The sequence below is a fragment of the Scyliorhinus canicula genome, chromosome 6, assembly GCF_902713615.1.
Source record: "Scyliorhinus canicula chromosome 6, sScyCan1.1, whole genome shotgun sequence".
NCBI lineage: Eukaryota > Metazoa > Chordata > Chondrichthyes > Carcharhiniformes > Scyliorhinidae > Scyliorhinus > Scyliorhinus canicula.
Window position 1 is genome coordinate 10696070 of NC_052151.1, and position 27235 is coordinate 10723304.

At 50.4% G+C, this 27235-nt stretch overlaps 1 protein-coding gene across 6 annotated transcripts in view; it reads left to right on the plus strand.

Moving 5' to 3' along the window:
• Nucleotides 1–27235, plus strand: part of LOC119966976 (dynein heavy chain 8, axonemal-like) — a 1648910-nt gene that overhangs the window by 1240470 nt on the left and 381205 nt on the right. For all 6 annotated transcript variants that reach the window (XM_038798944.1, XM_038798946.1, XM_038798947.1 and 3 more), the window contains one exon: nucleotides 14296–14430. In XM_038798944.1, coding sequence (XP_038654872.1) covers nucleotides 14296–14430 — 135 coding nt within the window. The remainder of the gene's footprint in view (nucleotides 1–14295; nucleotides 14431–27235) is intronic.

Consider the following 27235-nt stretch of genomic DNA (forward strand, 5'->3'; position numbering starts at 1 on the left):
CGGGCCGTCACCGACGCCCTGTATGACATCGCGGACAGATACATTAATTTTCCAGAGGACCGCGCACACCAGGCTGACCGGGCAGCGGGATTCGCCTCCGTGGCTGGGATGCCGATGGTCCAGGGGTGATTGATGGGTTGCACGTCGACATGCGTCCACCCTCGGATGACAGGGACGTTTTCTTGAATAGAAAGGGCAACTACTCTATGAACATTCAGGTGGTCTGCGACCATCGCATGAAGATTATGCACATGTGCGCCCAATACCCTGGCAGCGTGCATGATGCCTTCATACTCGCTCATTCGTTCATCCACACGATTTTCGAGGGACCCCCCCCACCCCGGCTGAGGGGCTGGTCGCTGGGCAACAGAGGTTACCCGTTGTGGTCATGGATGATGAAGCCTATACAGAGGCCACAGTCCAACGCGGAGACCTGCTATAATGAGGCCCATGCTGCAACCAGGGGTGTTGTGGAGAGGTGCTTTGGCCTCCTGAAGATGAGGTTTCAGTGCGTGAAACGCTCTGGTGGGGCCCTGCAGTACCACCCTGACAGAGTCGGGCGCATAGTTGTGGTCTGCTGCGTCTTGCACAACATTGCCCAGCAGAGGGGCGAGTCCTGGAGGAGGATGCACAGGGGTGTAAAATGTACTAGATGCTGTGGTATGAAGAGGCAAGAGTTCAGCTCCTTTTCCACCAACACACCTTTAATGGTTCAAACTCACTCTGCACAGAACTCTACAGATCATCACAAGCTCCAGAGTCCACCTGAAGCCCCTTTACATATCAGTGTCAATCATTGAACACTTAACATAAATGAGACAATCATTGAACACTTAACATAAATGAGACAACTAATTGCAATGTCTCTTAACCCATTACTTAACAGTCTCCCCTTCCTTGGAGAAAAAAAAATTAGGTAAAATCAAAATTTCAAGAAACGAAAATTTCAAGAAACTAAAACACACACCTGATTCCCCGCCCCCTTTTTTTTAAGTAGAAGAAAAAAAACATTCACAGAAACAGGCGCCCTTCATTCACGATATCTAAAAGTTTCTGTGAACTAGCCCCTCTTTTCGTGAAACATTCTGACAGTTGATAGCTACTGTCAACCCATTTATTTTTTGTTATTTCCCCTCTGTCCAACATCTGCTTTAAACTTGCAATGTCTATCCGTAACCTCTTTTCATTGACACTTTTTGTAGAGTGCACATTTTCCCACAGAGATTTATTGTCAATGTGACAGTCAATAGGTATATTACTTAAATCCTCTAATCCCAAAATTTCTGTCAATATCTGACTTATATAAAAGGCCATTTCCACCGCTTCCACTAAGCTTAATGTCTCAGCAGCCAAAGTGCTTTTGACCACTCTCCTTATTTTCTTTGTTTCCCACATAAGAGGGCAACATTTAACATTGTTCCCCAAAAGAAAAATTATAAAACCTCCTGCGCTTGAAACTCCATCAGATAAATTTGCATAGGACGCATCACTATAAACTATGAGTTTCAAATGCCTAGGATCACCTAAAACAGGGAACTTCAAAACACACTCCTGCATTTTTAGTTTGGCCAACACTTTATTTGCTCTTATTATGTCTTCCACTTTGGGATCATTCATCTTTGTACTCAATTCTAAAACATCAAAACTCATGTCCGGGCTAGTCTGTCTTCCTAACCAGTTCAGTTGCCCAATTAAACTTCGCAGTTACTCTTTTTCTATCTTCAAAACCACTGCGTCTTTTTGTGAAATCCGGCCACGACTAATTGCTATTGGACTGATGATTTCCAAGTAAGATTGCTGAAGTAAAGTTGCCCCTAACTGAGTCTGTCCGATTTCCAAACCAGTATATTTAAATGCACCGGAAGCCTGACTTCCAACCCTGAATTCTTTCCTCAAACCAGAGATTACAAGAGCTTTAAAATCACTAGTCCCACCCCACAAAAAATCATCGACATGCATCATGAAGATGCCAGCAAGATTTCCTTTATAGTGCCAGTAAAACATTGCAGAATCTGCTTTCAACTGGCAACAGCCTAACTTTAACAAGACTGACCTTACCGAAAAGTACCACACTCCAGATGCATCATTTAATCCATATACACATTTGTTCAACTTCCACAGTACCCCTTCTGTATTAGCTGCTTCTTTAGGAGGACGGAGAAAAATGTCTCTCTGGAGCTGATGCCCCTGCAAAAAGGCAGCTTTTATATCTATAGATTTGCATTCCCATGCCTTTGTGGCTAATAGAGCCAAGAAGATCTTTAAAATAACCTTTCCTGCTGTAGGTGAGTCTACCCTTAATGAAATGAAATGAAATGAAAATCGCTTATTGTCACGAGTAGACTTCAATGAAGTTACTGTGAAAAGCCCCTAGTCGCCACATTCCGGCGCCTGTCCGGGGAGGCTGGTACGGGAATCGAACCGTGCTGCTGGCCTGCTTGGTCTGCTTTAAAAGCCAGTGATTTCGCTGAGTGAGCTAAACCAGCCCCTGGTTAAATCCTGATCGTCTAAGTTTTCTTCAAATCCCCTTGCCACAAGCCTGGCCTTTGCCTTATAAGTTCCATCTGGAAGAACCTTTTCTGTACAAATCCATCTGTGGGATAGAGCTTTTTGTCCCCTATCTGGTACTTCCGTGTGTACCCCAAATTCACTTCAACTATGCAATTCTTGCTGTTTAGCATCTTTGATAACTTTTTCATCTAATTTATTTGAAGCCACCAAAATCTCACGTGCATGTGGGCTTCTACTTCTATTAGTATTCAAAGTCTTACTCCTGTTCCGAGATCTTGATAAACTACATCCCCTTTCCTGCCTGGTATCTCGTTCTGTACTGCTACTGCTTGATCTTTCTCTTCTATAGCGGGATGTCCTTTCAATAGTTCTCGACCTTTTCCTGCAAGCCTGTTCACTATCCAATGTACTATCTGAACTGGCACTGCGTTTCTGTGCCCTCCATTTTTGAACTTCGTTTTCCCAATCCATTGTCTTAACTTCCTCCCCTGAATGCTGTACATTCAACAAATGTTTATACTTTCCAGTGGCCTTCCCTGCTCTACTAAGAACAGTTGCATCCTTGCATTGACTAGACCCTTCAGGCAAATATGTCACTTTTGTACCAACCTTTGGCAGTTGCCCTTTCGGAAAAATGGCCTGATCTAATTTATCAGAAGTGTTGTGTTCCTCTCCAGAAACCCTGTCTATATCAGTTAACTGGTCCTCATAGTTCTGTAACACATGCGTACCAGATGACTCTGGTTCCTCATCTTGTCTGTCTGCTCTGTCTAAATTTGAAAATTTGTAATCGATACCCATTATCCTTGATGAATGTATCCTAACAGTTTGATTACCATGTTGCAAAATAAATGTTTTGCCATCTATGCCTATGATCTTCCCTGGGCCTTTCCATTCATTAGACTTGTCTCTCTTATAGTATACCATTTCTCCTTGTTGAAAAACGGCATCTGATGGACGTACATTATGTCTTAAAGCTCTGTGAATTCTTTCAGAGACTTCTGCTTCCAAAAAAGCTTTTCTACTGCTATTTAACGCGTTTAAATGTTCAGCAAAACCTGAGCTAATTGTCGTCCCTTCCCAAGCTGGAGGCAGGTCATCCAAAATGGAGGGAATTTTAGGATTTCTGCCAAACACTAATTGATAAGGACTATAGCCCCCAACCATCTGCAATGAATTCTTTGCATGTACCGCCCATGCTAAAGCTGAATTTAGTGTGCAGTTTGGTCGATCTCCCAAAATTTTCCGAAGCATGTCATCGATAACAGCATGATTTATTTCGCAGACCCCATTACTAAACGGGCTTTCGGCAGCCGTGTTCATAACTCTGATATTCATGTTTTCACACATATCCCTCAACTCATCATTAGCAAATTCTCCCCCATTGTCCGTAAAGAATTTTGCTGGTGGACCCATTCCTGTCCCGATCCATTTTTCCACAATTTTGTCCAAAATTACTCTCTTTTCTTTACTTCGTACAATCGTTGATTGACTGAATCTGGTAGCTAAATCTACAAAATGCAAAATAAATATATTATTTGTTTTATCCCAGATCTTAAGGTCCATGGCCACAATGTCATTAAAATCCCTGGCCAAAGGCAGGGTTACTATCGGTCGTGCTGGTGTCCTTCTGTACTTCCTGCAAACTTCACAGCGATCACTAACCTGTTCTATCAGCTTAGAATAGTCATCGTCCCTTACCGCTGCATCCTTTAATAAATTTTTCAGCCTCCGAGGAGACGGATGTGCAAATTGCCTATGCAGTTTTACTACAATAAGCTTTTTACCAGCTAAAGTCGCATTATCAACTGTCATTAATACATCCTTAACCACTCTACTTGAAACATTATTTGTCAATAATGGAATACAATAATGTCCCGACTGTGTAAATTGTAAGTCCACTGTCTTTCCAAAAACTGTTGCCTTATCCTGTTCCATATCCAGCTTCATGTGTGCTTTCTTCATTGACGGTCTGCTCAGAAGCAAAGGTATCTCACTTGATACAACATCCGTGCTAATAAAATGATTCACTCCAGCAATATTGCAAGAGATCACCACTCTTTTCAGCGACTTCAGAGTATAATCATCCCCAAACCTGAAACATGTGGAACTTTTAAATTCCTTAACCTTGTTACGATTTTCAGCATCCAATGAGTCCAGATAACATTTTAACCAGTCAATCCCACACACAGTAGATGTGCAGCCACTGTCCAATACAGCACAGTTAAAAGATTCTGCAACGAACACCCTCATTACCGGCGTAAAACAGCTTGTTAATAGGACAATGCCTTCTTTCTGGTCACTATCTTTTTCCTCTTCTGACTCTTCCGTGTCATGTGTCGCTTCAAATACTCTATCATAACGGGTTGGACAGTTGAAAGCATAATGGTATTGAGAGTCACATCGAAAACATCGATTTATCATACCCCGTGCATTTCTGGGGTTCATCCTCCTATTGTAGGTTCTAACTGGGTTTCTGTCTTCATAATTTCCTTGTCTCGGTCTTCTTTTATAGTCTTGAGGCCTGTTCGTAGCCATATGATTTCGCCATCCTGTTAGTAGTGTATCTTCCATAGCACAGGGCTAAATCGCTGGCTTTGAAAGCAGACCAAGCAGGCCAGCAGCACGGTTTGATTCCCGTAACAGCCTCCCCGAACAGGCGCCGGAATGTGGCGACTAGGGGCTTTTCACAGTAACTTCATTTGAAGCCTACTCGTGACAATAAGCGATTTTCATTTCATCTTCACTCTTTGATTTTCCTCCTGTCTTAACCTGTGACTTTGCAACCTTGTTACTACACAATCTGGAAAAGTCCCAGGATATTCGTCCTTCAACACTACAGTTGTCTGATTTTCCACTGGCATATCAACCACAGTAGGCATCACTCCCACCTACGATCCAGCTATATCAGTACCCAAGATAAACTGTATTCCTGGACAAGATAGTTTCTCTATTACTCCTACTACCACTTCACCACTCTTCACTGGACTTTCCAACCTCACCTTATATAATTGAAAACTACTCCTCTCAACCTGAATTCTACATATCACCACCTTTTCTGGCAACATTCTTCCCAAAATACATAATTCCTCATCTCTTACCATTAAAGATTGACTAGCCCCTGTATCTCTTAAAATTATGACTTTTTTACCTGCTCCTCCTGATACACATGAGTAAACCTTACCCACACAAGTAAATTTTTTGAAGACATCTGGCACCTTCTTAACAATTACTTCTTGAACAGGCTGTACAATCGTTTGCACCTCCTTCACTTCACTTGGGCTTTCCTTTATCACTGTAACAAACCCCACTGTCTTATCCTGTTTTACCACATCAGCCTTTCCAGTGCTTTTCTTCAACCACCAACACTGTGACTTTACATGGCCTAGTTTATTGCAGTGAAAACATTTGAAACTTTTCATTTCTTTTCCACCCTCCTGGATTTCTTTTTTAACCTGAGGTACACTCTCTTTATTATCTCCGATCAGATCACCTTTACCTTTACCACTTGAGTATTTCTCATGTCCCCACTTTCTATCCCTCACCAGCTGAAACTGATGTCGGAAACCAAGCTTTGATTTATGAACTAATTCATAATCATCTGCCATTTCTGCTGCTTATCTCGCAGTTTTAACCCTCTGTTCTTCCACATGAGTTCTCATTACATCAGGAATTTAATTTTTAAACTCCTCCAAAAGTATAGTTTCTCTGAGAGCATCACACGTTTGGTCTATTTTCAAAGACCTTATCCACCTGTCAAAATTACTCTGTTTAAGCCTTTCAAACTCCATGTATCTTTGACCAAATTCTTTCCTTAATTTTTTTTATTTTCTATAATAATTTTTATAGAGATTTTCAAAAACATATCAAAAACAGAAAATAACAACAAGAAAACAGTATTAACAACAACAAAAAGAAAAACACACTAACCCCCAAAACCAAACACCCCCCCCCCCCCCCCCCAGTAACTACAAAAAGAAGAAACAGATAAACGCCCGGCATATTCAATAACCACATATATACATCTCCCTTCCCCCGAAACAAACCCACCCCCCCTCCCCTCCTCTCCCTCCCTCCCTTCCCCCCCCTGGTTGCTGCTGCTGCCGGTCTATTTTCCTACCGTTCTGCCAGGAAGTCCAGGAAAGGCTGCCACCGCCTAAAGAACCCCTGTATTGATTCCCTCAGGGCAAATTTCACCTTCTCCAATTTGATTAACCCCGCCATATCATTGATCCAGGCCTCCACACTTGGGGGCCTCTCATCCTTCCATTGAAGCAAGATCCTCCGCCGGGCTACTAGGGACGTAAAGGCCAGAACACCGGCCTCTTTCGCCTCCTGCACTCCCGGCTCCACTGCAACCCCAAAAACTGCGAGTCCCCAGCCTGGCTTGACCCTGGATCCTACCACCCTCGACACCGTCCTTGCTACCCTCATCCAAAACTCCCCCAGCGCTGGGAATGCCCAGAACATATGGGCATGGTTCGCTGGGCTCCCTGAGCACCCAGCACACCTGTCTTCGCCCCGAAAAACCTACTCACCTTGTCCCGGTCATGTGGGCCCTGTGCAGCACTTTGAACTGTATGAGGCTAAGCCTCGCACAGGAAGAGGAGGAATTCACTCTTTCCAGGGCATCTGCCCACGTCCTCTCTTCAATCTCCTCACCCAGCTCCTCCTCCCATTTACCCTTCAGCTCCTCCACCGAGGCCTCATCCACCTCCTGCATGACGTGGTACACGTCCGAAATCCTCCCCCCTCCAACCCACACCCCCGAGAACACCCTGTCCCATACCCCACGTTGGGGCAGCAGAGGGAACCCCTCCACCTGCCGCCTGGCAAACGCCCTAACCTGCACGTACCTAAACATGTTCCCCGGGGGGAGCACAAACTTCCCCTCTAACTCACCCAGGCTCGCAAACCTCCCATCCGCAAACATGTCCCTCAACCTCCTAATACCTACCCTGTGCCAGCCCAGAAACCCGCCATTGATGCTCCCTGGAACAAACCGGTGGTTCCCCCGTATCGGGCACTCCATCGAGTCCCCCACCTCCCCCCTATGCCGTCTCCATTGCCCCCAAATTTTGAGGGTAGCCGCCACCACCGGGCTCGTGGTATACCTCATTGGAGGGAGCTGCAACGGCGCCGTTACCAGCGCCTCCAGGCTCGTGTCCACGCAGGACGCCATCTCCATCCTCTTCCATGCTGCCCCTGCCCCGTCCATTACCCACTTACGCACCATTGCTGCATTGGCAGCCCAATAGTACCCACAGAGGTTGGGCAACGCCAGCCCCCCCCCCCCCCCCCCCATCCCTGCCCCGCTCCAAAAACACCCTTCTCACCCTCGGAGTCCCATGCGCCCATACAAATGCCGTAATACTCCTGTTGACCCTCCTAAAAAAGACCTTCGGGATAAGGATGGGGAGGCACTGGAACAGGATCACAAACCTTGGGAGCACCGTCATCTTGACGGACTGCATCCTGCCAGCCAGCGACAGCGGCAACATGTCCCATCTTTTGAACTCCTTTTCCATTTGCTCCACCAGCCTAGTGAGGTTAAGCTTGTGAAGGGCCCCCCAGCTCCTAGCCACCTGGACTCCCAGGTACCGAAAGCTCCTCCCCGCCCTTTTCAGCGGGAGCCTACCAATCCCCACCTCTTGATCCCCCGGGTGCACAACGAACAGCTCACTCTTACCCAGGTTGAGCTTGTATCACCTCCAGCATTCCCCCCACTGGGTCCGCCACATAAAGCAACAAATCATCTGCGTATAATGACACTCAGTGCTCCTCCCCACCCTGCACCAGACCCCTCCAATTCCCCGACTCCCTCAACGCCATGGCCAGGGGCTCAATTGCCAATGCAAAGAGCAATGGGGACAGGGGACACCCCTGCCTCGTTCTCCCGGTACAACCGAAAGTACTCGGTACTCCGATCTCCTCCTATTCGTGGCTACGCTCACCAGCGGGGCCTCATAAACCAACCTCACCCAACGGACAAACCCCTCCCCAAACCCAAACCTTTCCAGCACGCCCCACAAGTACCCCCACTCAACCCTATCAAAGGCCTTCTCCGCTTCTAATGCTACCACTATCTCCGCCTCCCCTTCTACCGCAGGCATCATTATAACGTTCAGAAACCTACGTATATTGGTGTTCAGCTGCCTTCCCTTCACAAACCCTGTCTGGTCCTCATGAATGACCTCCGGCACACAGTCCTGTATCCTTGTGGCCAAGATCTTCGCCAACAGCTTGGCATCCACATTTAACAACGAGATCGGCCGAAATGATCCACACTGCAGGGGGTCCTTGTCCCGTTTAAGGATCAAGGAAATCAGCGCCCGTGACATAGTCGGGGGCAAAGCCCCCCCCCCCCCCCCCCCCCCTCCCTTGCCTCGTTAAAGGTTCTAACCAACAGGGGGCCCAACAGGTCTGCATAGACTTTGTAAAATTCGACCGGAAATCCATCCGGCCCTGGCGCCTTCCCCGACTGCATGCTGCCAATCCCAATGACCAGCTCAGCTCCTCCAGCTCAATCAGTGCCCCCAGCCCCTCCACCTGTCCCTCCTCCACCGTCGGAAATCTCAGCCTATCCAAAAAGCGCCCATTCCCCCCCCCCCCCCCCCCCACCGGGGGCTCGGACCGGTACAATTCCCCATAAAAGTCCCTGAAGACCCAATTAATGTCCACCCCCCTTCGCACCACATTGCCTCCCCTATCCGTCACACCACCAATCTCACTGGCCGCATCTCGCTTACGTAACCGATGCGCCAGCAACCTACTCGCCTTCTCCCCATATTCGTACACCGCTCCCTGTGCCTTCCTCCACTGAACTTCCGCCTTTCCGGTGGTCAGCAAGTCGAACTTGGCCTGAAGGTTACATCTCTCCCTCAACAGTCCCTCCTCCGGAGCCTCCGCGTATCTCCTGTCCACCCTCACCATCTCCCCCACCAACCTCTCCCTCTCTCTTTGCTCTCCCCTCTCCCTATGGGATCTGATAGAAATCAACTCCCCTCTAATCACCGCCTTCAATGCCTCCCAAACCGTCCCCACCCGGACCTCCACATTATCATTGGCCCACCCCCGAACCCGCCCGCCCACCTTCTCATCTGCCAGCAGTCCCACCTCCAGGCGCCAGAGCGGGCGCTGGTCCCTCTCCTCCCCCAGCTCAAGGTCTACCCAGTGCGGGGCATGGTCCAAAATGACTATGGCCGAATACTCAGCATCCTTCACCCTCTAAATAAGCCCCCTTCTCAGGATAAAAAAATCGATCCGGGAATAGGCTTTATGCACGTGGGAAAAAAATGAATACTCCCTGGCCCTCAGCCTCGCGAACCTCCAAGGATCCACCCCTCCCATCTGGTCCATAAACCCCCTAAACACCTTAGCCGCCGCGGGACTCCTGCCCGTCCTGGACATGGATCGATCCAATGGGGGATCCAGCACCGTGTTACAGTCCCCCCCCCATTATCAGGCCCCCCGTCTCTAGATCCGGAATGCGGCTCAGCGTGCGCCGCATAAAACCCTCATCGTCCCAATTTGGGGCATAGACATTCACCAGAACCACCCGCTCCCCTTGCAACTTGCCGCTCACCATCACATACCTCCCTCCACTGTCAGCCACCACTTTTGACGCCTCAAACGACACCCTTTTTCCCACCAGAATCGCCACCCCCCCCGATTTTTTGCATCCTGAAACGAATTAAACACCTGGCCTACCCAGCCCTTCCTCAGTCTAACCTGGTCCGCCACCTTCAGGTGCGTCTCCTGGAGCATAGCCACGTCCGCCTTCAGCCCCTTCAAGTGCGCAAACACCCGGGCCCGTTTGACCAGCCCATTCAGCACCCTCACATTCCAGGTTATCAGCGGTATCAGAGGGCTCCCTGCCCACTCCCCTGCCGACTAGCCATAACCCGTGCCCTGCCCGCCCCAGGCCAGTGCCCCCCGCCCGGCCCGTTCCCCACGGCGGCAACTCCCCCCCCGCCCCCCCCCCCCCCCCCCCCCCCCCCCCCCTCCAGCGCCCCCTGCATCCTCCAACTCCTTCCTGGCCATTTCAGCAGCAACCCGGTACCCCCCCCCCCAATCCCCCTCCCCTCCCCCTCCCAGGCTAGGACCCCTCCCAGCCGCGTTACTCCCTCCGTAGCCCTCCTGTGAGCCAGCTAACTTCTGCTGACCCCGGCGACTCCCGCCACACCTCCGACCCCCCCCCAACGTTGGTCTACTCCTCCTCCCCCAGACCCATCAGCAGACCCTCCTCCTCCCCCTCCCGCTCTCGCGTGGGAAAAAAGCCCGTGCTTCTCAGCTCCGACCCCGCCCACATCCACCCTCAGCGCGGGAAACAGAAGAAAAGCCCACGCTTTCCCTCTGCCCAACCCTGCCCACGCAAAAAAGACAGTACCCCACCCGCCCAAGAACCAACAGACAACCAGCTTAAAACAGCAAAAAACAGCATAAAACAGAGACCCTTCCCACCAAAGGTTAACATAGTTAATTACAAACCCCCGACCCTCAGTCAGAGTCCAACTTCTCGGCCTGCACAAAGGCCCACGCCTCCTCCGGGGACTCAAAATAAAAGTGCCGGTCCTTGAAAGTGACCCACAGACGCGCCGGCTGTAACATGCCAAACTTCACACTCTTTCTGTGGAGCACCGCCTTCATCCGGTTGTACCCGGCCCTCCGCTTAGCCACCTCCGCACTCCAGTCCTGGTAGATCCGCAATACAGTGTTCTCCCACTTGCTGCTCCGCTCCTTCTTGGCCCACCTAAGCACGCACTCTCGGTCAGAAAACCGGTGGAACCGCACCAGCACCGCCTATGGCGGCTCATTCGGCTTGGACCTCCTGGCCAGTATTCTGTGGGCCCCCTCCAGCTCCAGGGGCCCCTGGAAGGACCCAGCTCCCATCAGCGAGTTCAACAAAACGACCACGTAGGCCCCCAGGTCTGACACCTCCAGCCCCTGGTGCCGTGTCTGGAGTGTGCGTCGATTGTCTGGCCATCCTCTGTGCGTCACTGTCCACAGTCCTAGTCCTCACTCCGCCACTGTCCCAGCTCACGGCCCTCTCCTCGTCCGACTCACGGCCATCAGTGTCCTCAATATCCATTGTCTTTTCGTCCCTGTCGTATCTGTCCGTCCTCTGTGTGTCCCCGTCCAATGCCACAGCCCTCAGGGGAGGGCCCTTCTGTCAGTCGTCCTTGCTCCCTCTGCCGTGCGTCCGTAGGGGTGGATGTGCTTGCATCTGGATGGCGGGGGCTTCTCCGAGACGTCCCTGGATGATCGGCTCCTGGCCCTGCTGACGACAATGATGCATGTATCGTTAGACACCCGGAGTTGGGTGTGGGGGGGGCATTGTGAGTGCATGTAGTGTCGGGGAGGGGGGGAGGGGTTGGGGGGTGGGGGGGCATTGTGAGTGGGTGCAGTGTCGGGGGGGTTAGGGGATGGGGGGGGGCAGTGTGAGTGGGTCCAGTGTTAGGGGGTGGGGGTGTCTGTTTCACAGGGTGGGTTGAAAAGGGGGGGCTTGGGAGCAATAGTAGGGGGTGCAGTGTGAGGAGGGGGGGAGGAGGTGATGGGCTGAGGGGGTGTAGCCAGGCAGGGGAATCTCACTTGTTCCTGCGCCTCCGACCTGTCATGGCGCTACCTCCCGGGTGGCGGCTCCCCCAGCGAGGTCCAGAGCCCGCTGCTCATGAACAGTGAGGGGGTGCAGGTCAGGTGATCCCCCTCCGGTTCTTGAACGCTCACAAAGGTTGTGAGCAGTCTTGTCCTGCAGGGGGGTGGGGAGAAAGCATCAGAGTTAGGCGGTCATCATCAAGACGTGCGGATGTTGTCACCATTATGACTGGGTGGGGATGCCCTTAGCACCATGCCATGGCAGCTCTCAGGGGGGTGTGTCACCCATGTGGGTCGGGTACAACGTGGTATCCCCAACCCCCCCATCCCCCTCCGTGGGCGGAGGGGGAGGCCACGATACGTGATGGGGGGCATTGGGGGGGTGGGGGGGGCCGGGGAACTCTCGGGGTACTTACCCTGGCAGCCGTCGTGAGGTCGTGGAGCTTCTTGCGGCACTGTTCTCCAGAAGGGGGTGTGCCCCACAGCGCTTACCGCGTTGCCCATCTCACGCCAGCCACGCTGCACAGTGCTAGCTGGTTGCAGGTGCCCACGTCTTGGACACACGATGGCCCTGCGCTCCTGGGAGCGGCACGGCAGGGCTCACCCATCTCCATCCGTCGGGTCCTTTGTGCGCGGATCGCGCACTTTAAATGACATGGTGCGGCGTCATCCGATCGTCGCGCGATGACGTCGCCACTCTGGCGCCACGCCCACCGCGTTTCTCGCGGCCCCGCTGCTGGCCCCTTATCGGGGCCTGAATTGATCGTGCCCGAGGCCGTTTCGCGCCATCCTGAAACGCAACGGCTTTCACGGACGGCGCGGACACTCTGCCTCATTATCGGAGAATTGCGCCCAGGGTATTTCTATATCCTAAAAATGCAAGTATAGAATTGTCAAGTTCACAGCCAGTCTCACAGAAGGTGTATATAAGAAGCAGCCGAGATGGCAAAGATTTATTCAGAATTAAGATCCTGTAAAGCCATTAATAATAATAATCTTACATAAGCACTGCAGGCTTACATGAACACTGCAATGAGGTTACTGTGAAAAGCCCTGAGTTGCCACATTCCAAATTACCTAACAGCACGTCGTTTGGGACTTGTGGGAGGAAACCGGAGCACCCAGAGGAAACCCACAGACACGGGGAGAACGTGCAGATTCCGCACAGACAATGACCCAAGCCGGGAATTGAACATGGGACCCTTGAGCTGTGAGGCAACAGTGCTACCGTGCCACCCACACACACACAGGCACAATGATGAGGTGTAACCAGGGATAAATCAGATCCATTCCTGCATCTCACGCATCGTAGAGTCCAATTACATCTTGGACAATATGTAACCAGGAATAATATTCTGGAATGACAACCTCATTGCGCAATTAAAGAAACCTCCAGTAATGATAACATTACAAGATCTGGGCATACCAGCAGATTACCGGTATGCTTTAGAGACATAGATTTATCAGTTTTATACACTTATGCAATGGTAGCAAAGTAGGAACATGTATTTTAAATAGTTATACTTCTTTGGAGGGGGGGAAAAGAAAATGGAATGTTGTGATATGCATTTAATGGACAGCAGCATGACATCAATAGAAGTGAAATGTCTCATGTGTTAGTAGTGTTAATAAATGAGCTCACAATGAATCGCAATCCCTTATGAGCACTGTTTAACGAGTCTCCAGACAGCCAGTTCTAACAGTGGCTTCACCTGTTTTACCAAGATGTTGTGTTGCACTAACTTCAGGCCAAACTGACATTTCAGCTTAAGACCTACCTTGGCTATCTCTTTAGTGCCCAAAGAATTGTGTGAAAATTGTCCCATGACATCCCTCCCAGGGATTGTAAACCATGTGGATGACGTACATAATTCGGGACCTTGGGAGAAAATTGTGACAGAAAACATGAAGAAAACATGCTTCTCTACGAACTGTCACCTTGGATGATTCAATCCTGGGAATCAAACTGGGATACTCTGATAAAGCTCAGTTATATGGATCTCAATGAACTCAGCTGGTAAGGGAAAGCCCAAGGCATGTCCATTTTGATAAATTATGCGATTAATTATTTTTCTTTTCTTAAGTACACACAATTAATTATTTGGCATTGAACAGTTTGATATATTTATTAATGTTGATTTTATAAGTCATAAAAAACCCTCCACAAATATATTTCTGATAATATGACAGGCAGTACTTCTGACTGGAGAACAAGGAACAGCAAAAACAGTAATGATTAAAGGATATTTGAAGAAATATGATCCTGAAGAACATCTGTCCAAAAGTTTAAATTTCTCTTCTGCCACAGAACCCTACATGTTCCAGGTAGTATAGAGTTTTATGTGAATGAACTAAAAATGAGCTTGGTGGATTTAATTTCTGATGCCAATGAATTAGATTTATTGTCACCTGTACCAGGGTACAGTGAAATGTATTGTTCTGCATACAGCCCAGTCAGATCGCTTCATGCATGAAAAACATAGGACATACGATAAATACACAATGTAAATACATAGACATTGGGGGAAGCAAACGGAGTGTAGTGGCACTCAGTGGAGAAGATGTGTGAAGAGATCAGTTCTGTCCATAAGAGGGTCATTCAGGAGCCTGGTAACAACGGAGAAGAAACTGTTTTTGAATCTCTTAGTGCGTGTTCTCAGACTTTTGTACCTCCTACCCAATGGAAGAAGTTGGAAGGGAGAATAACCTGGGTGGGAGGGGTCTTTGATTATGCTGCCCGCTTCCCAAGGCAGCGGGAGGTGTAGACAGAGTCAATGGATGGTGATGTGTTAGGCAGGTTGGTCGATGTGGACTGCACTCAATGCAGGGAAGTTAGAAACAGACGTCTAACACTGGAGAAGATCCAACACTGTTTTATTCAACTATAGAACTGCTATACATATTCAGCTGTGGGTCGACACTATACTGATCTGACTGGTGACCTTGCAGTAGCCTGACCAGACTTACTAGCTACAGCATTTACTTACTTGCTAGCTCGTGGACTCTGACTGTCTCAGTAGCTGGATCCTGAGAGAAAGGGAAACCTGGTGCCCTCTGGCTTTATAGTGGTAGTGTCCTGTCCTGATTGGCTGTACTGTGTTGTATGCTTACTGGTCATCCTATGTGTCATTCACTGCCTGTTTGCATCTCATTATATACATGAGTGGCTATTATGACATCTCCCCTTTTTTTTAGTTAAATAAATACTGAGGTATGTATAACGTGTATATATATATATATATATATATTTAGATGCCAGACTATATACAAACGGTGCTTGAACAAACATATATACATGGGAAGGTGTCGATAGTGCAGATACATGGCAAACAAAGCAATATTTACAAAGGTTAAATCAATGAATTCAGTCACAAAATTTACAAAAGTTCAGTCTACAGATTCAGTCTTTGCGGTGGGCGACGACTTCTTGTCGATCGCCGCAGAGGTGGATCAGGAGTCGCCTGCACGTGGATAGGTCGGATCGCTGCCATCATGGTGGTCACGTGGGCCGGCAGGATCGCTGGCAGATCGGTGGCCTCGTGGAAGGGTACGTCCGGAAGATGCATGATAGCCGGCGGATCATTGCGGTCAGGTGGTGGGCGTGGAACTCTTCACAATGCCCCTCTGTTGTGCTGTAGCAGGGAGCCATCAGCCATGCAAACAAGGAAAGACCTTGGAGGAACTTGTTTGCCAACAACAGCTGCGGCTGACCAGCCGCCCTCAGGCAACTGGACGCGAACATGATCGGCTGGAGCCAGCTCGGGTAGATCCATGGCATGAGCATCATATGTGGCTGTTATAACCTGCCTGCTTACCATTGGCTGGGGACTAATGACAATCCCACAATCCTGTGGGAGTATGAGCTTCCCCAATGAGGGGGTCAGAGAAATCATTAGCAGACTCCCTGCATAAATAAAGCTGGCCAGATTGGAACCAGCAGAGAGAGAGGAGTTAGCTGCAAGGGAAGTTGCTGCTGTTGTATATATATGTTATTGTAAAGAAATGTTATTTCTTTGTATCCTGAAGACTCGTGCTGGATTCTTCGTGGCCCTCACAAAACTGGCGACGAGGGTGAAAGTGAATAGCTGTCTACACTGCTGAAGCCACCTCCCTGGATTTTTGTTGGACACAGGTTGGAAGTTGTTTTCTATTACACCATGCCTCTGTATGGACGTTTGGATGTTTTTAATGCTGCGCTGGAAAGCTGGAACCAGTATGCACAACGGATGCGTTACTATTTCCGGGCAAACAATATCACCGAAAACGAGCACCAGGTGGTCATATTGCTCACCGCCTGCGGCCCGCATACGTTTGGGGTCATCAGGAGCCTTACATACCCAGCTGCGCCGGACACCAAAATTTTTGATGAACTTGTGAACTTAGTGGGGCAACATTTTAACCCAACCCCATCCACGATAGTCCAACGTTACCGGTTTAATACCGCTGAGAGGACCCCAGGAGAATCCCTTGCAGAGTTTCTATCCAGGCTACGCAGGATTGCGGAGTACTGTGACTATGGTGAGATCTTGTCAGAAATATTACGCGACGGTTTGGTTTGCGGTATTAACAATGCGGCCACCCAGAGAAAGTTGTTAGCAACATTGACTTTTCAGCAGGCCATTCAAATAGTATTGTCCCGAGAGAACGCAGAACAAGGAGTGCAGGAGCTACAGGGAATGGAGATGCATGTCTTGGGGCGCAACCCCTTCCATCCGGAAGCGACCCCCTGCACCCCTGCGGTACCTTGGGCGAGGCGACGTCCGGATCGATGCCAGTGGCCGTCGGACATTCCTCCCCGAAGGGAGCCTTCTCCAGAACCAATGGATGAGGAGCCATGTCCGTGTCAGACTTGTAGGCGCCGAGCCCGTCGCGGACGCCGGTCCTGGGGGCGCCAGAGGCGCAGTCGTTCCAACCGAACCTGGGGCCAGCCCAGGGGTCGTACCTTTCATTTGGATGAACCTACGGTGACTACTCCCGAGGACATGGAGATGGAGGATGACTGTCTGCAGCTGCATTGTGTGGCAGCTCCCTGTGTGGCCCCCATTAAGGTGACAGTACGGGTCAATGCTCACCCGCTTGAGATGGAGTTGGACACTGGCGCAGCGGTCTCCGTGATCGCCCAGAGGACATTCGACCGCATCAAGCAGGGTATACAGACCTTTTCATTAACCGACACACAGGCCAGGTTGGCCACCTATACGGGGGAACCATTGGACATTGCAGGAACTATGATCCCTGTTGTTTATGGACGCCAGGAGGGGGGTTTCCCACTTATCGTGGTGCGCGGCCATGGGCCCAGCCTGTTGGGTCAGGACTGGTTGCGCCATTTGTGGTTGCAGTGGCAGCACATCCTCCAAACAGTTTCTGGAGGGTAGACTGAGGTGCTAGGACGATACCCAGATGTATTCCAGCCCGGTTTGGGGGAAAAAAAAGGGGCTGTAGCCCGAATCCAAGTCGAACCAGGAGCCACGCCGCACTATTACCGTGTGCGCCCGGTGCCTTACGCCTTGCTTGAGAAGGTAGAAGGGAGCTCACTCATTTGGAGACTTGGGTATCATCAGGCCCATCTGTTTTGCAGACTGGGCAGCACCAATTGTACCTGTAATGAAGCCAGATGCCACAGTTCGCTTGTGTGGCGACTATAAACTTACAGTGAATACGGCTTCCCGACTCGACCGATACCCAATGCCTCGCATAGAGGATCTTTACGTGAAGCTTGCAGGCAGACGCTCGTTCACAAAATTAGATATGAGTCACACCTACCTGCAGTTGGAGCTGGACCCTGCCTCCCAGCCATATGTAACGATTAATATACACCGGAGCCTGTATGAATATACACGTTTGCCCTTTGGAGTATCCTCTGCCTGCGCTATTTTTCAACGCGTTATGGAGGGCATTTTGAGAGGTTAACCGCGTGTTGCTGTTTACTTGGATGACGTTTTGATCACAGGGACGTTGGAGCAGGAACATCTGGAAAATTTGGAGGCTGTCCTTAGACGCTTTTTGGAGGCTGGGGTTTGTTTACGTCGCACAAAGTGTGTTTTTCAGGCGAAGGAAGTAGTCTACCTGTGTGATCGGGTGGAGCGCGAAGGTTTGCACCCCGTCGCAGTGAAGGTGCGTGCGATTCAACAGGCCCCCGCCCCGCCTGACACTTCGCATCTTCGTTCGTTTCTCGGCCTCATAAACTATTACGGAAAGTTCCTCCCCAATCTGGCAACTACGCTGGCCCCGCTGCACCTTCTGCTAAAGAAGAATCACACCTGGGTTTGGGGTCAGCCGCAAGAAACCGCTTACCGGCGGGTAAAACAACAATTGTCGTCGTCTGGGTTACTAACCCACTATGATCCTGGAAAGCCTTTGCTCGTCACATGTGATGCATCCCCGTATGGTATTGGGGCTGTCCTGTCCCACAAGATGGAGAACGGGGCCGAGCGGCCGATAGCTTTCGCCTCCCGCACACTGACTTGAGCAGAAAAAAAGTACGCGCAGATCGAGAAGGAGGGTCTGGCAGTGGTCTTTGCAGTGAAACGTTTCCACTAGTACGTATATGGCCTCCACTTCACTATCGTGACTGATCATAAGCCTCTGCTGGGACTTTTCAGAGAGGATAAGCCAGTACCGCCCATTGCTTTCGCACGGGTCCAGCGCTGGGCTTTGTTGCTCGCTGCATACGAGTATTCTCTGGAGCACAAACCAGGAACCCAGATAGGGAATGCCGACGCACTGAGCTGATTGCCTTTATCGACCGGCCCCATGTCGACCCCCACGACCGGTGAGGTGGTTGCATCCCTAAATTTCGTGGACACCTTGCCTGTCACGGCATCACAGATCCGTGAATGGACCCAGACGGAGCCAGTCCTGTCAAAGGTTCGGCACATAGTCCTGTATGGTGGGCAGCATAGACAGCTCCCAGGCGAGTTGCGGGCATTTTCCTCCAAGCTGTCCGAATTCAGCGTGGAAGGCAGCATCCTTTTGTGGGGGACGCGTGTGATTGCCCTGGAAAAAGGAGAGGAGCTGATACTGAAAGACTTGCACAATGGGCATCTCGGTGTGACCAAAATAAAAATGTTGGCCCGGAGTTATGTCTGCTGGCCAGGCCTCGACACCAACATTGAGAAGGTGGCCCAAAACTGCTCCATTTGCCAGGAGCATCAGAAGCTTCCGCCGGCCGCGCCCCTACATCACTGGGAATGGCCAGGGCGGCCTTGGGCGCGCTTGCATGCGGATTTCGCCAGCCCTTTTCAAAGATCCATGTTCCTGCTATTAATCGACACCCAGTCTACATGGTTAGAGATGCATAAAATGGGAGGCACAACGTCCTGCGCAACAATCGAGAAGATGCGTTTGTCTTTCAGTACGCATGGCCTCCCCGAGATGCTGGTCACGGACAACGGCACTCCGTTCACAAGTGAGGAGTTTGCGAGGGTCATGAAGATGAATGGCATACGCCACATCCGCACTGCCCCTTACCACCCAGCTTCAAATGGGTTGGCGGAGCGCGCAGTGCAGACATTCAAATGAGACCTAAAGAAGCAGTCTTCTGGGTCGATGGACACGAGACTGGCTCGTTTTTTGTTTTCATATAGGACCACCCCCCATGCGGTGACTGGGGTAGCTCCCGCAGAGCTCCTAATGGGCCGGAGACTTCGAACCCGGCTCAGCGTGGTTTCCCCGGACATTGGCGCAAAAGTACGCCGCACACAAGAACGGCAGGGACATGGTTTTTCTCGGCATCGGCCGATTCGGCAGTTTACGCCCGGTGACCCAGTGTTCGTTCTGAATTTTGTTGGTGGTGCCCAGTGGGTCCCTGGTGTAATCTTTCGCCAAACGGACCGTATCTCTTACCAGGTGCAAGCCCAGGGGCGTCTCCAGTGTAAACATGTAGACCATGTTCGGTCCAGAAGACTATCCCTTCCAAAGATTCCCCGCCCCAGGAGCTCATTTCTACAGCCACAGAGACCAGATACAATGGAAAGTATTCCTCACAATCTTCCTCTGGTGCCTCACTCAAAGCCTGCGCAGGTCGTGACAGAACCGCGTGGAGATAAAGACGCCGAGATGACGGAGGCAGCAGACTCTGACTCCAAGAGAAGACACAACACACCTCAGAAGGGGAATCCTCGGGCCCATGTGTCGTGGATGGACAACCGTTGCGCCTTTCATCACGGAAGCGCCGGTCTCCATCTCGTTACACGCCGCCCGATCCAGCGCCTCGTGCAAATGGGGTCTGGCCTGCGTCAAAACGAGCCAGGGTCTTCGGTGGATTCCTTGGACTTTGGGGGAGAGGGATGTTATAACCTGCCTGCTTACCATTGACTGGGGACTAATGACAATCCCACAATCCTATGGCAGTATGAGCTTCCCCAATGAGGGGGGCGGAGAAATCATTAGCAGATTCCCTGCATAAATAAAGCTGGCCAGTTTGGAACCAGCAGTGAGAGAGGAGTTAGCTGCAAGGGAAGTTGCTGCTGTTGTAGATATATGTTATTGTAAATAAATGTTATTTCTTTGTATCCTGAAGACACGTGCTGGATTCTTCGTGGCCCTCACAAAAGTGGCCTTCTGTTGGGCCCGGGACTGCTGCATTTTTTGTAAAACCGTGAGATGGTCAAGGTCTGGAACATGGATGGCTGGAACTGTGGTCCTCAGAGTGCGATTCATGAGCATCTGAGCTGGAGACAACCCAGTGGACAGTGGCATTGCCAGGTTGAAGTCGGAGCCTGTGTCTGCAGCTTTTCACAGCAACCGCTTGACAATATGGACACCTTTCTCGGCCTTCCCGTTTGATTGCGGGTAGTGGGGACTGGAGGTAACATGACGGAAGTTGTAGGACTGTGCAAAATCAGACCATTCCTGGCTGTAACAGCATAGACCGTTGTCGCTCATTACCGTGAGCGGTATCCCATGCTGGCGAACGTTTCTTTGCATGCTTTGATGACTGCCTTCGACGTGAGGTCGGACAGTTTCACCACTTCTGAGTAATTGGAGAAGTAGTCGACCAGGAGTACATAGTCACGTCCCTTGGCGTGGAAAAGGTCTACACCTACTTTGCCCACGGAGAGGTCACGCTCTCGTGCTATTGCAGTGTTTCCTTGGGTTGAGCCGGTTGAAACGTCTGACAGGTGGGGCAGTTGAGGACCGTGTTGTCAATGTCCTGGCTGATGCCCGGCCAATAAACCGCCTCCCGAGCTCTGCGTCGGCATTTCTCGACTCCAAGGTGACCCTCATGGAGTTGACCCAGCACCATAGCCTGCATGCTCTGAGGAATAACGATCCTGTCGAGTTTCAGAAGTATTGCCTCCACAACCGTCAGCTCGTCTTTCACGTTAAAGAATTGGGGACATTGTCCCTTCTGCCAGCCATGGGTAAGGTGCTGCATCACACGCTGCAGTAGAGGATCCTTGGCCGTTTCCTCACGAATTTGGACCACCCGTTCGTCAAAGGCTGGGAGGTTGGTGGCACACAATTCAACTTGTGCTTCTATGTGGCAGATGAAGTCACCTTGTTCACACAGTGTGGTGATGGACCGGGATAGGGCATCTGCAATGATCAGCTCTTTTCCTGGCGTGTAGACAAGTTAGAAGTCATAGCGGCTGGGTCGAAGAAGAATTAGCTGTAACCGAGGTGTCATGTCATTTAAATCCTTTTGGATTATGTGGACTAGAGGCCTGTGGTCTGTTTCCACTGTGAATTTCGGCAGGCCGTAAACGTAGTCATGAAACTTGACTATTCCTGTCAGGAGACCTAGACACTCCTTTTCGATCTGGGCATACTGTTGCTCAGTGGACGTCATGGCCCTGGAGGCATATGCCACTGGAGCCCAGGAGGAGGAGTCATCTCGCTGGAGGAGCACCGCCCCAATGCCATCCTGGCTTACATCAGTTGATATCTTGGTTTCCTTGGTTGGGTCGAAGAGCGCTGGGCGCGATTCTCCGCAAATGCGGAGAGTCGTAAAGGCTGCCGTGAAACTGGCCGTGTTTCACGGCAGCCACCGCGCCCCCTCCCGGGACCCGATTCTCCTCCCCGGTCGGGGCTAGCAGCAGGGCCCCGTGAACCACGGCATCGCAGGCTTAGCGACCGTCGCTAAGCCCGCGCGCCAAGGGTCACGGCGGCTGACGCGCACGATAATGTCAGCCGCGCATGCGCGGATTGGACGGCTCCAACCCACGCATGCGCGGATGACGTCATCACGCACATGCGTCAAGCCCGCGCATGCGCAGGCCGTCATGCCCCTCAGCCGCCCCGCGGACTGATCCTGCGGGGCAGCGGAGGAACAAAGAGTGCGCGGGTTTCGGACCCGCTGCCCGCGATCGGTGCCATGGTTATCGGGAACGGAACTTTACGGCCATTTTCACGAATGGTGAGAGCAGGTGTGTTTGAGTTCGTGAAAACGGCCGTCAAGGCCTGGGAACTCGGCCCATCGGCCAGGGGTGAATCGCTGTTCGCCGTAAAAAAACGGCGAGCAGCGATTCGTTTCGTGGGGCGGCCGTGGGGGGGGGAGAGTAGCGGGATGTCGGGAAAAATGTCGGGAAGGCGCTCCCGCTATTCTCCGACCCATCATGGGGGGCGGAGAATCGTGCCCGCTAGAACTGGGGCTGTGGTGACGCCATTCCGCTTCATGTGTGGGCAGCCACTGGAATTCCGTTGACCTCTTGACGAGATGGTGGAGGGCCATGGTGTGGGATGCCATATTTGGAATGAATTTCCCGAGAAAGTTGACCATCCCAAGGAAGCGGAGGACCGCCTTCTTGTCCTCCGGGGTCTTCATGGCGTTGATCACCAAGACCTTGTTGGCGTCTGGCCTACACGCCCTGCTGCGAGATGTGGTCACCTAGAAACTTAATATCCGATTGACCAAATGAGCACTTGGCCCTGTTGAGCTGGAGATCATGTTCATGAATTCGCTGGAAGACCTGCTTGAGGCGAGCGATGTGTTCCCGGGGCTTTGGGGACCAGATAATCACGTCGTCCACATATACTCGCACCCCCTCGATGCCCTCCATCATCTGTTCCACCCTGCGGTGAAACACTTCGGAGGCAGATATGATGCCGAAAGGCATGCGTTTGTAGCAGTAGTGACCAAACGTGGTGTTGAACGTGCACAGCTTGCGACTGGACGCGTCCAGCTGTATTTTCCAAAAGCCCCAGGAGGCGTCCAGCTTAGTGAAGAATTTGGCATGAGCCATCTCATTGGTCAACTCTTCACGTTTCGAGATCGGGTAATGCTCCCGCATGATGTTGCGGTTTAGATCCTTAGGATCAATGCAAATGTGGAGCTCCCCTGATGGCCTCTTTACGCAGACCATGGAGCTGACCCAGTCTGTTGGCTCTGTGACCTTCGAGATGATGCCCTGGTCATGGAGGTCCTGTAGTTGCTTTTTCAGACGACCCTTGAAGGGCGTCGGCACTCGGCGTGGTGCATGAATTACAGAGGTGGCGTTCGGCTTGAGCAGGATTTTATATCGGTATGGGAGCGTGCCCATTCCATCGAATACGCTGTGGTAATGCGTGATAATGTCGTCTATGTCGGCTTGCAAATTTCCATCAGGCGAAGCCATCGCCGGTGACGATGACATGGTGTGGACTCGCTGAACCAGGTTCAGGAGCTTGCAGGCGCGAGCAGCGAGCAGGGACGCCCTGTCAGGCCTGACGATTTCAAACCGTAATGTTGCCTTGATCGCCTTGTTGGAAACCCCTAGTTGACACGAGCCACTGGCAGCTATGGCATTGCCATTGTAGTCAAGGAGCTGGCAGGCAGGTGGAAGAATGCTTGGTTGGGCCTGGATGGTGTCAAGGTCAGATTGTGAGATGAGGTTCGCAGACGCGCCGGTGTCCAGTTTAAATCGGATGTCAGCCCTGTTAACTGTGAGGACAGCACACCACTCGTCGTCTGGATCCACACTGAGGATCAAAAGACGTTGCGCAGGTGTGGTGCAGGCCAGCTCATGTGTGGTTATGATGCCCACCCGATATGGAGACTTCAGGCAGTCAGCATCAGGGTCCGTTGGGCTGTCGGGATCGGAATCCGGCATGCCTTGCTGTATTGAGCGGACACTTCTGCGCCACAGTTGGGATCGCTGGCTGCTGAGCGGTGGAGCAGATCTGCAAAGGGCTGCGTAGTGGCCAAGCTTGCCACACTGGAGACATCGGCGTCCTTTTGCTGGACATTGCCGCTTTAAGTGGGCGGAGCCACAATTCGGACACGTCATGACGCTGACGTCAGCGCTGTTTTTGAAAACTCACCACTATTCTTAGAATTCCCCCTATACCAAAAAAGGGTCGATATTCTAAATGGTGAACAGGGATTCTCACTCCCTGACTCCGATGCAGGCTTCGGTGGGTGCCATTCAGGTCAAGCTATATTTTCAAGTTATCCCCCGATATAACCCATACCTTCACCGAAGATTTTATCTACTTACCACTTAGTAGCATCGATGTCCTGGGTCCTGCATTGCTAAGTAAGTAACGTAGACTTTCAGGAATAAACCACTTTTTCAGGTTAAGTAAAGTTATTTTATTATTATATTTTTTTCTTTTAAAAGCTGCAAACACTTTCTTTACAGAAAGGTAAAAAGATCTTGCTTCTGGATCCTTCCTGTTGGTTGAAGGGACCTTCAGGCCCACCTTGACACTCAATCTTCTTCTTTAAATTCTGGTCTTCTTGGGATGTATTCGCTGGTTAGCTCTGTTGCTGTGTCTTGTTGATCCATGTACTGAGCTATAAGAGCTAACTCTGCTAGCTATCTCTAAGCTGACTCTGACTCCTGTTTAAATTCCAGTCTTCCTTAGATGTATAACAGTTTAAACTCGGCTACTTGCCTTGTCTTTCCCATGACCGAGCTCTCTCTCCCTCTCAGTTCTCCTCCCCTTCTCTCCTGTTGCTGTTTCTCTGTGCTCTGTCCTCTGTCTTTGTTGCTGCTGCTCCCTGGGTTTATATTCTCCTTCTAACAATTACCAAGTTTTTAGAACCTTATTGTAAATTAACTTATTTCCCTTTGATTGTCAAAAAGTATCTTCGATGCAAACACTTGAATACAACTAATCATTCACCCTGGGCATAACGTCACCTCAGATCTGATTACCTTTGTGATGTTCAAAGTTCCTTTTGTTTCAATAGGTGTTACTTCCACTTCTGTGCTTTCGAATCGCTTAATTTTCCAATTGTCCCCAGCTCATAACTTTGCCTTTGATTTTGACTTCAAATTGTGTCTCCCGTAGACAGGTCGTCTCCAATTTTCTTTTAATTGACTTGATGTCCATAGAATTTTACACTTTAGAATTTACACCAAATTCGACTGAGCATCTTCCATCCTTTCCAGCTGTTTACTAAGAGTTTATTTCAATTAAGGTGTGAGACTTTGCTTTTAGCTGTATGCTAAAATTTAACTGAAAGACCTGCTTTTAAACATTCGTCAATTGAAACTCTCATCCATGTTTTTTCCAGATACTTCCTGAGATAGTTACATTCCATGAAGGTGTGAGCCTTTGCTTTTAGCTGTATACTAAAATTTAACTGAAAGACCTGCCTGTTTTAAACATTCGTCAATTGAAACTCTCATCCATGCCTTTCCAGATACTTCCTGAGATAGTTACATTCCATGAAGGTGTGAGCCATTGTTTTAGCTTACCACATGAAACCTGTGTGTTTGATAATCTGCATTTTACAATCCTGCTCTTTGCAGCTGCTATTAACCTTTTGTGGGATCTTTCCCTGTACCCTCTCAGACCAGATATTGCCAGACTTCCATGTTTCAAATTACACATTTTTCTGTATTTTCAAGAACAGCGCCATCGCGCATGCGCAGTGCGGTCGATCGACGTACGCACCTGCGCAGTTGGGTTGTCAGTCTCGTCGTCCACTCGGTCATGACGCGCATGCGCAGGGATCCGGGAAAAGCGCGCGAAACGGCCACTCTTCTCGATGCTCAGGCCCTGTATGTGTGCGATGGCCTGCACCCTTTCCGCCTCGTGGGAGGCCAGCTTTGCAGTTTCTGCCGCCCTGATGTGGGAGTAACGATTCTTGACATGCTCGTGGACAACGCATGTCTCAATAGCGACAGGGAGGCTCAACTGTTTGATTTTAAGGAGCTGCTGCCACAGGGAGTCGGAGTGGACCCCGAAAACGATCTGATCCCAGATCATGGAATCAGCCGTTGAGTCATAGTTACATGACTGCGCTAGGATATGGAGATGGGTCAAGAAGGAGTGAAAAGGTTTATCCTTACCCTGAAGCCTCTGCTGGAAGATGTACCGTTCAAAGCTCTAATTCACCTCAATGTCGCAGTGGCTGTTGAACCTCAGCAGGAATGTTTCGAATTTTGTTTTGTCTTCGGTGAACGTTAGGGAGTTGTAGATATGGATGGTGTGATCCCCCGCAGTGGAGAGAAATAACACGATCTTCCTGGCATCCGATGCTGCCTCCAGGTTGGAGGCTTCGATGTACAAGAGGAACTTTTGCTTGAAGATTTTCCAGTTGGCGCCGAGGTTGCCGGAGATGCGGAGTTGGGGAGGAGGCTGGATGTTTTCCATTTCGCTGGATGGCTGCTTGCTGGTCAATGGTGATTCACTCGAGGTAGGTCTGTCAAGATCAGTACACTCTGGTCCCATGATGTGTTAGGCAGGTTGGTTTGATGTGGACTGCACTCGATGCAAGGAAGTTAGAAACAGACGTCTAACACTGGAGAAGATCCAACACTGTTTCATTCAACTATAGAACTTCTATACATATTCAGATGTGGGTCGACACTATACTGATATGACTGGTGACCTTGTAGTAGCCTGACCAGACTTACTAGCTACCGCATGGTGTTTGCACTTGCTAGCTCGTGGACTCTGACTGTCTCAGTAGCTGGGTCCCAAGAGAAAGGGAAACCTACTGACCTCTCGCTTTATAGTGGTAGTGTCCTGTCTGGTGATTGGCTGTACTGTGTTGTATGCTTACTGGTTATCCTATGTGTCAATCACTGCCTGACTGCATCTCATTATATACATGAGTGGATATTATGACAGATGGGAGGCAGGTTCGCGTGATGGACTGGGATGTGTTAGCGACTCTGTGGTTTCTCACAGTCTTTGGCCGATCAGTCGACATACCAGGCTGTGATGCAGCCTGTTAGGATGCATCTGTAAA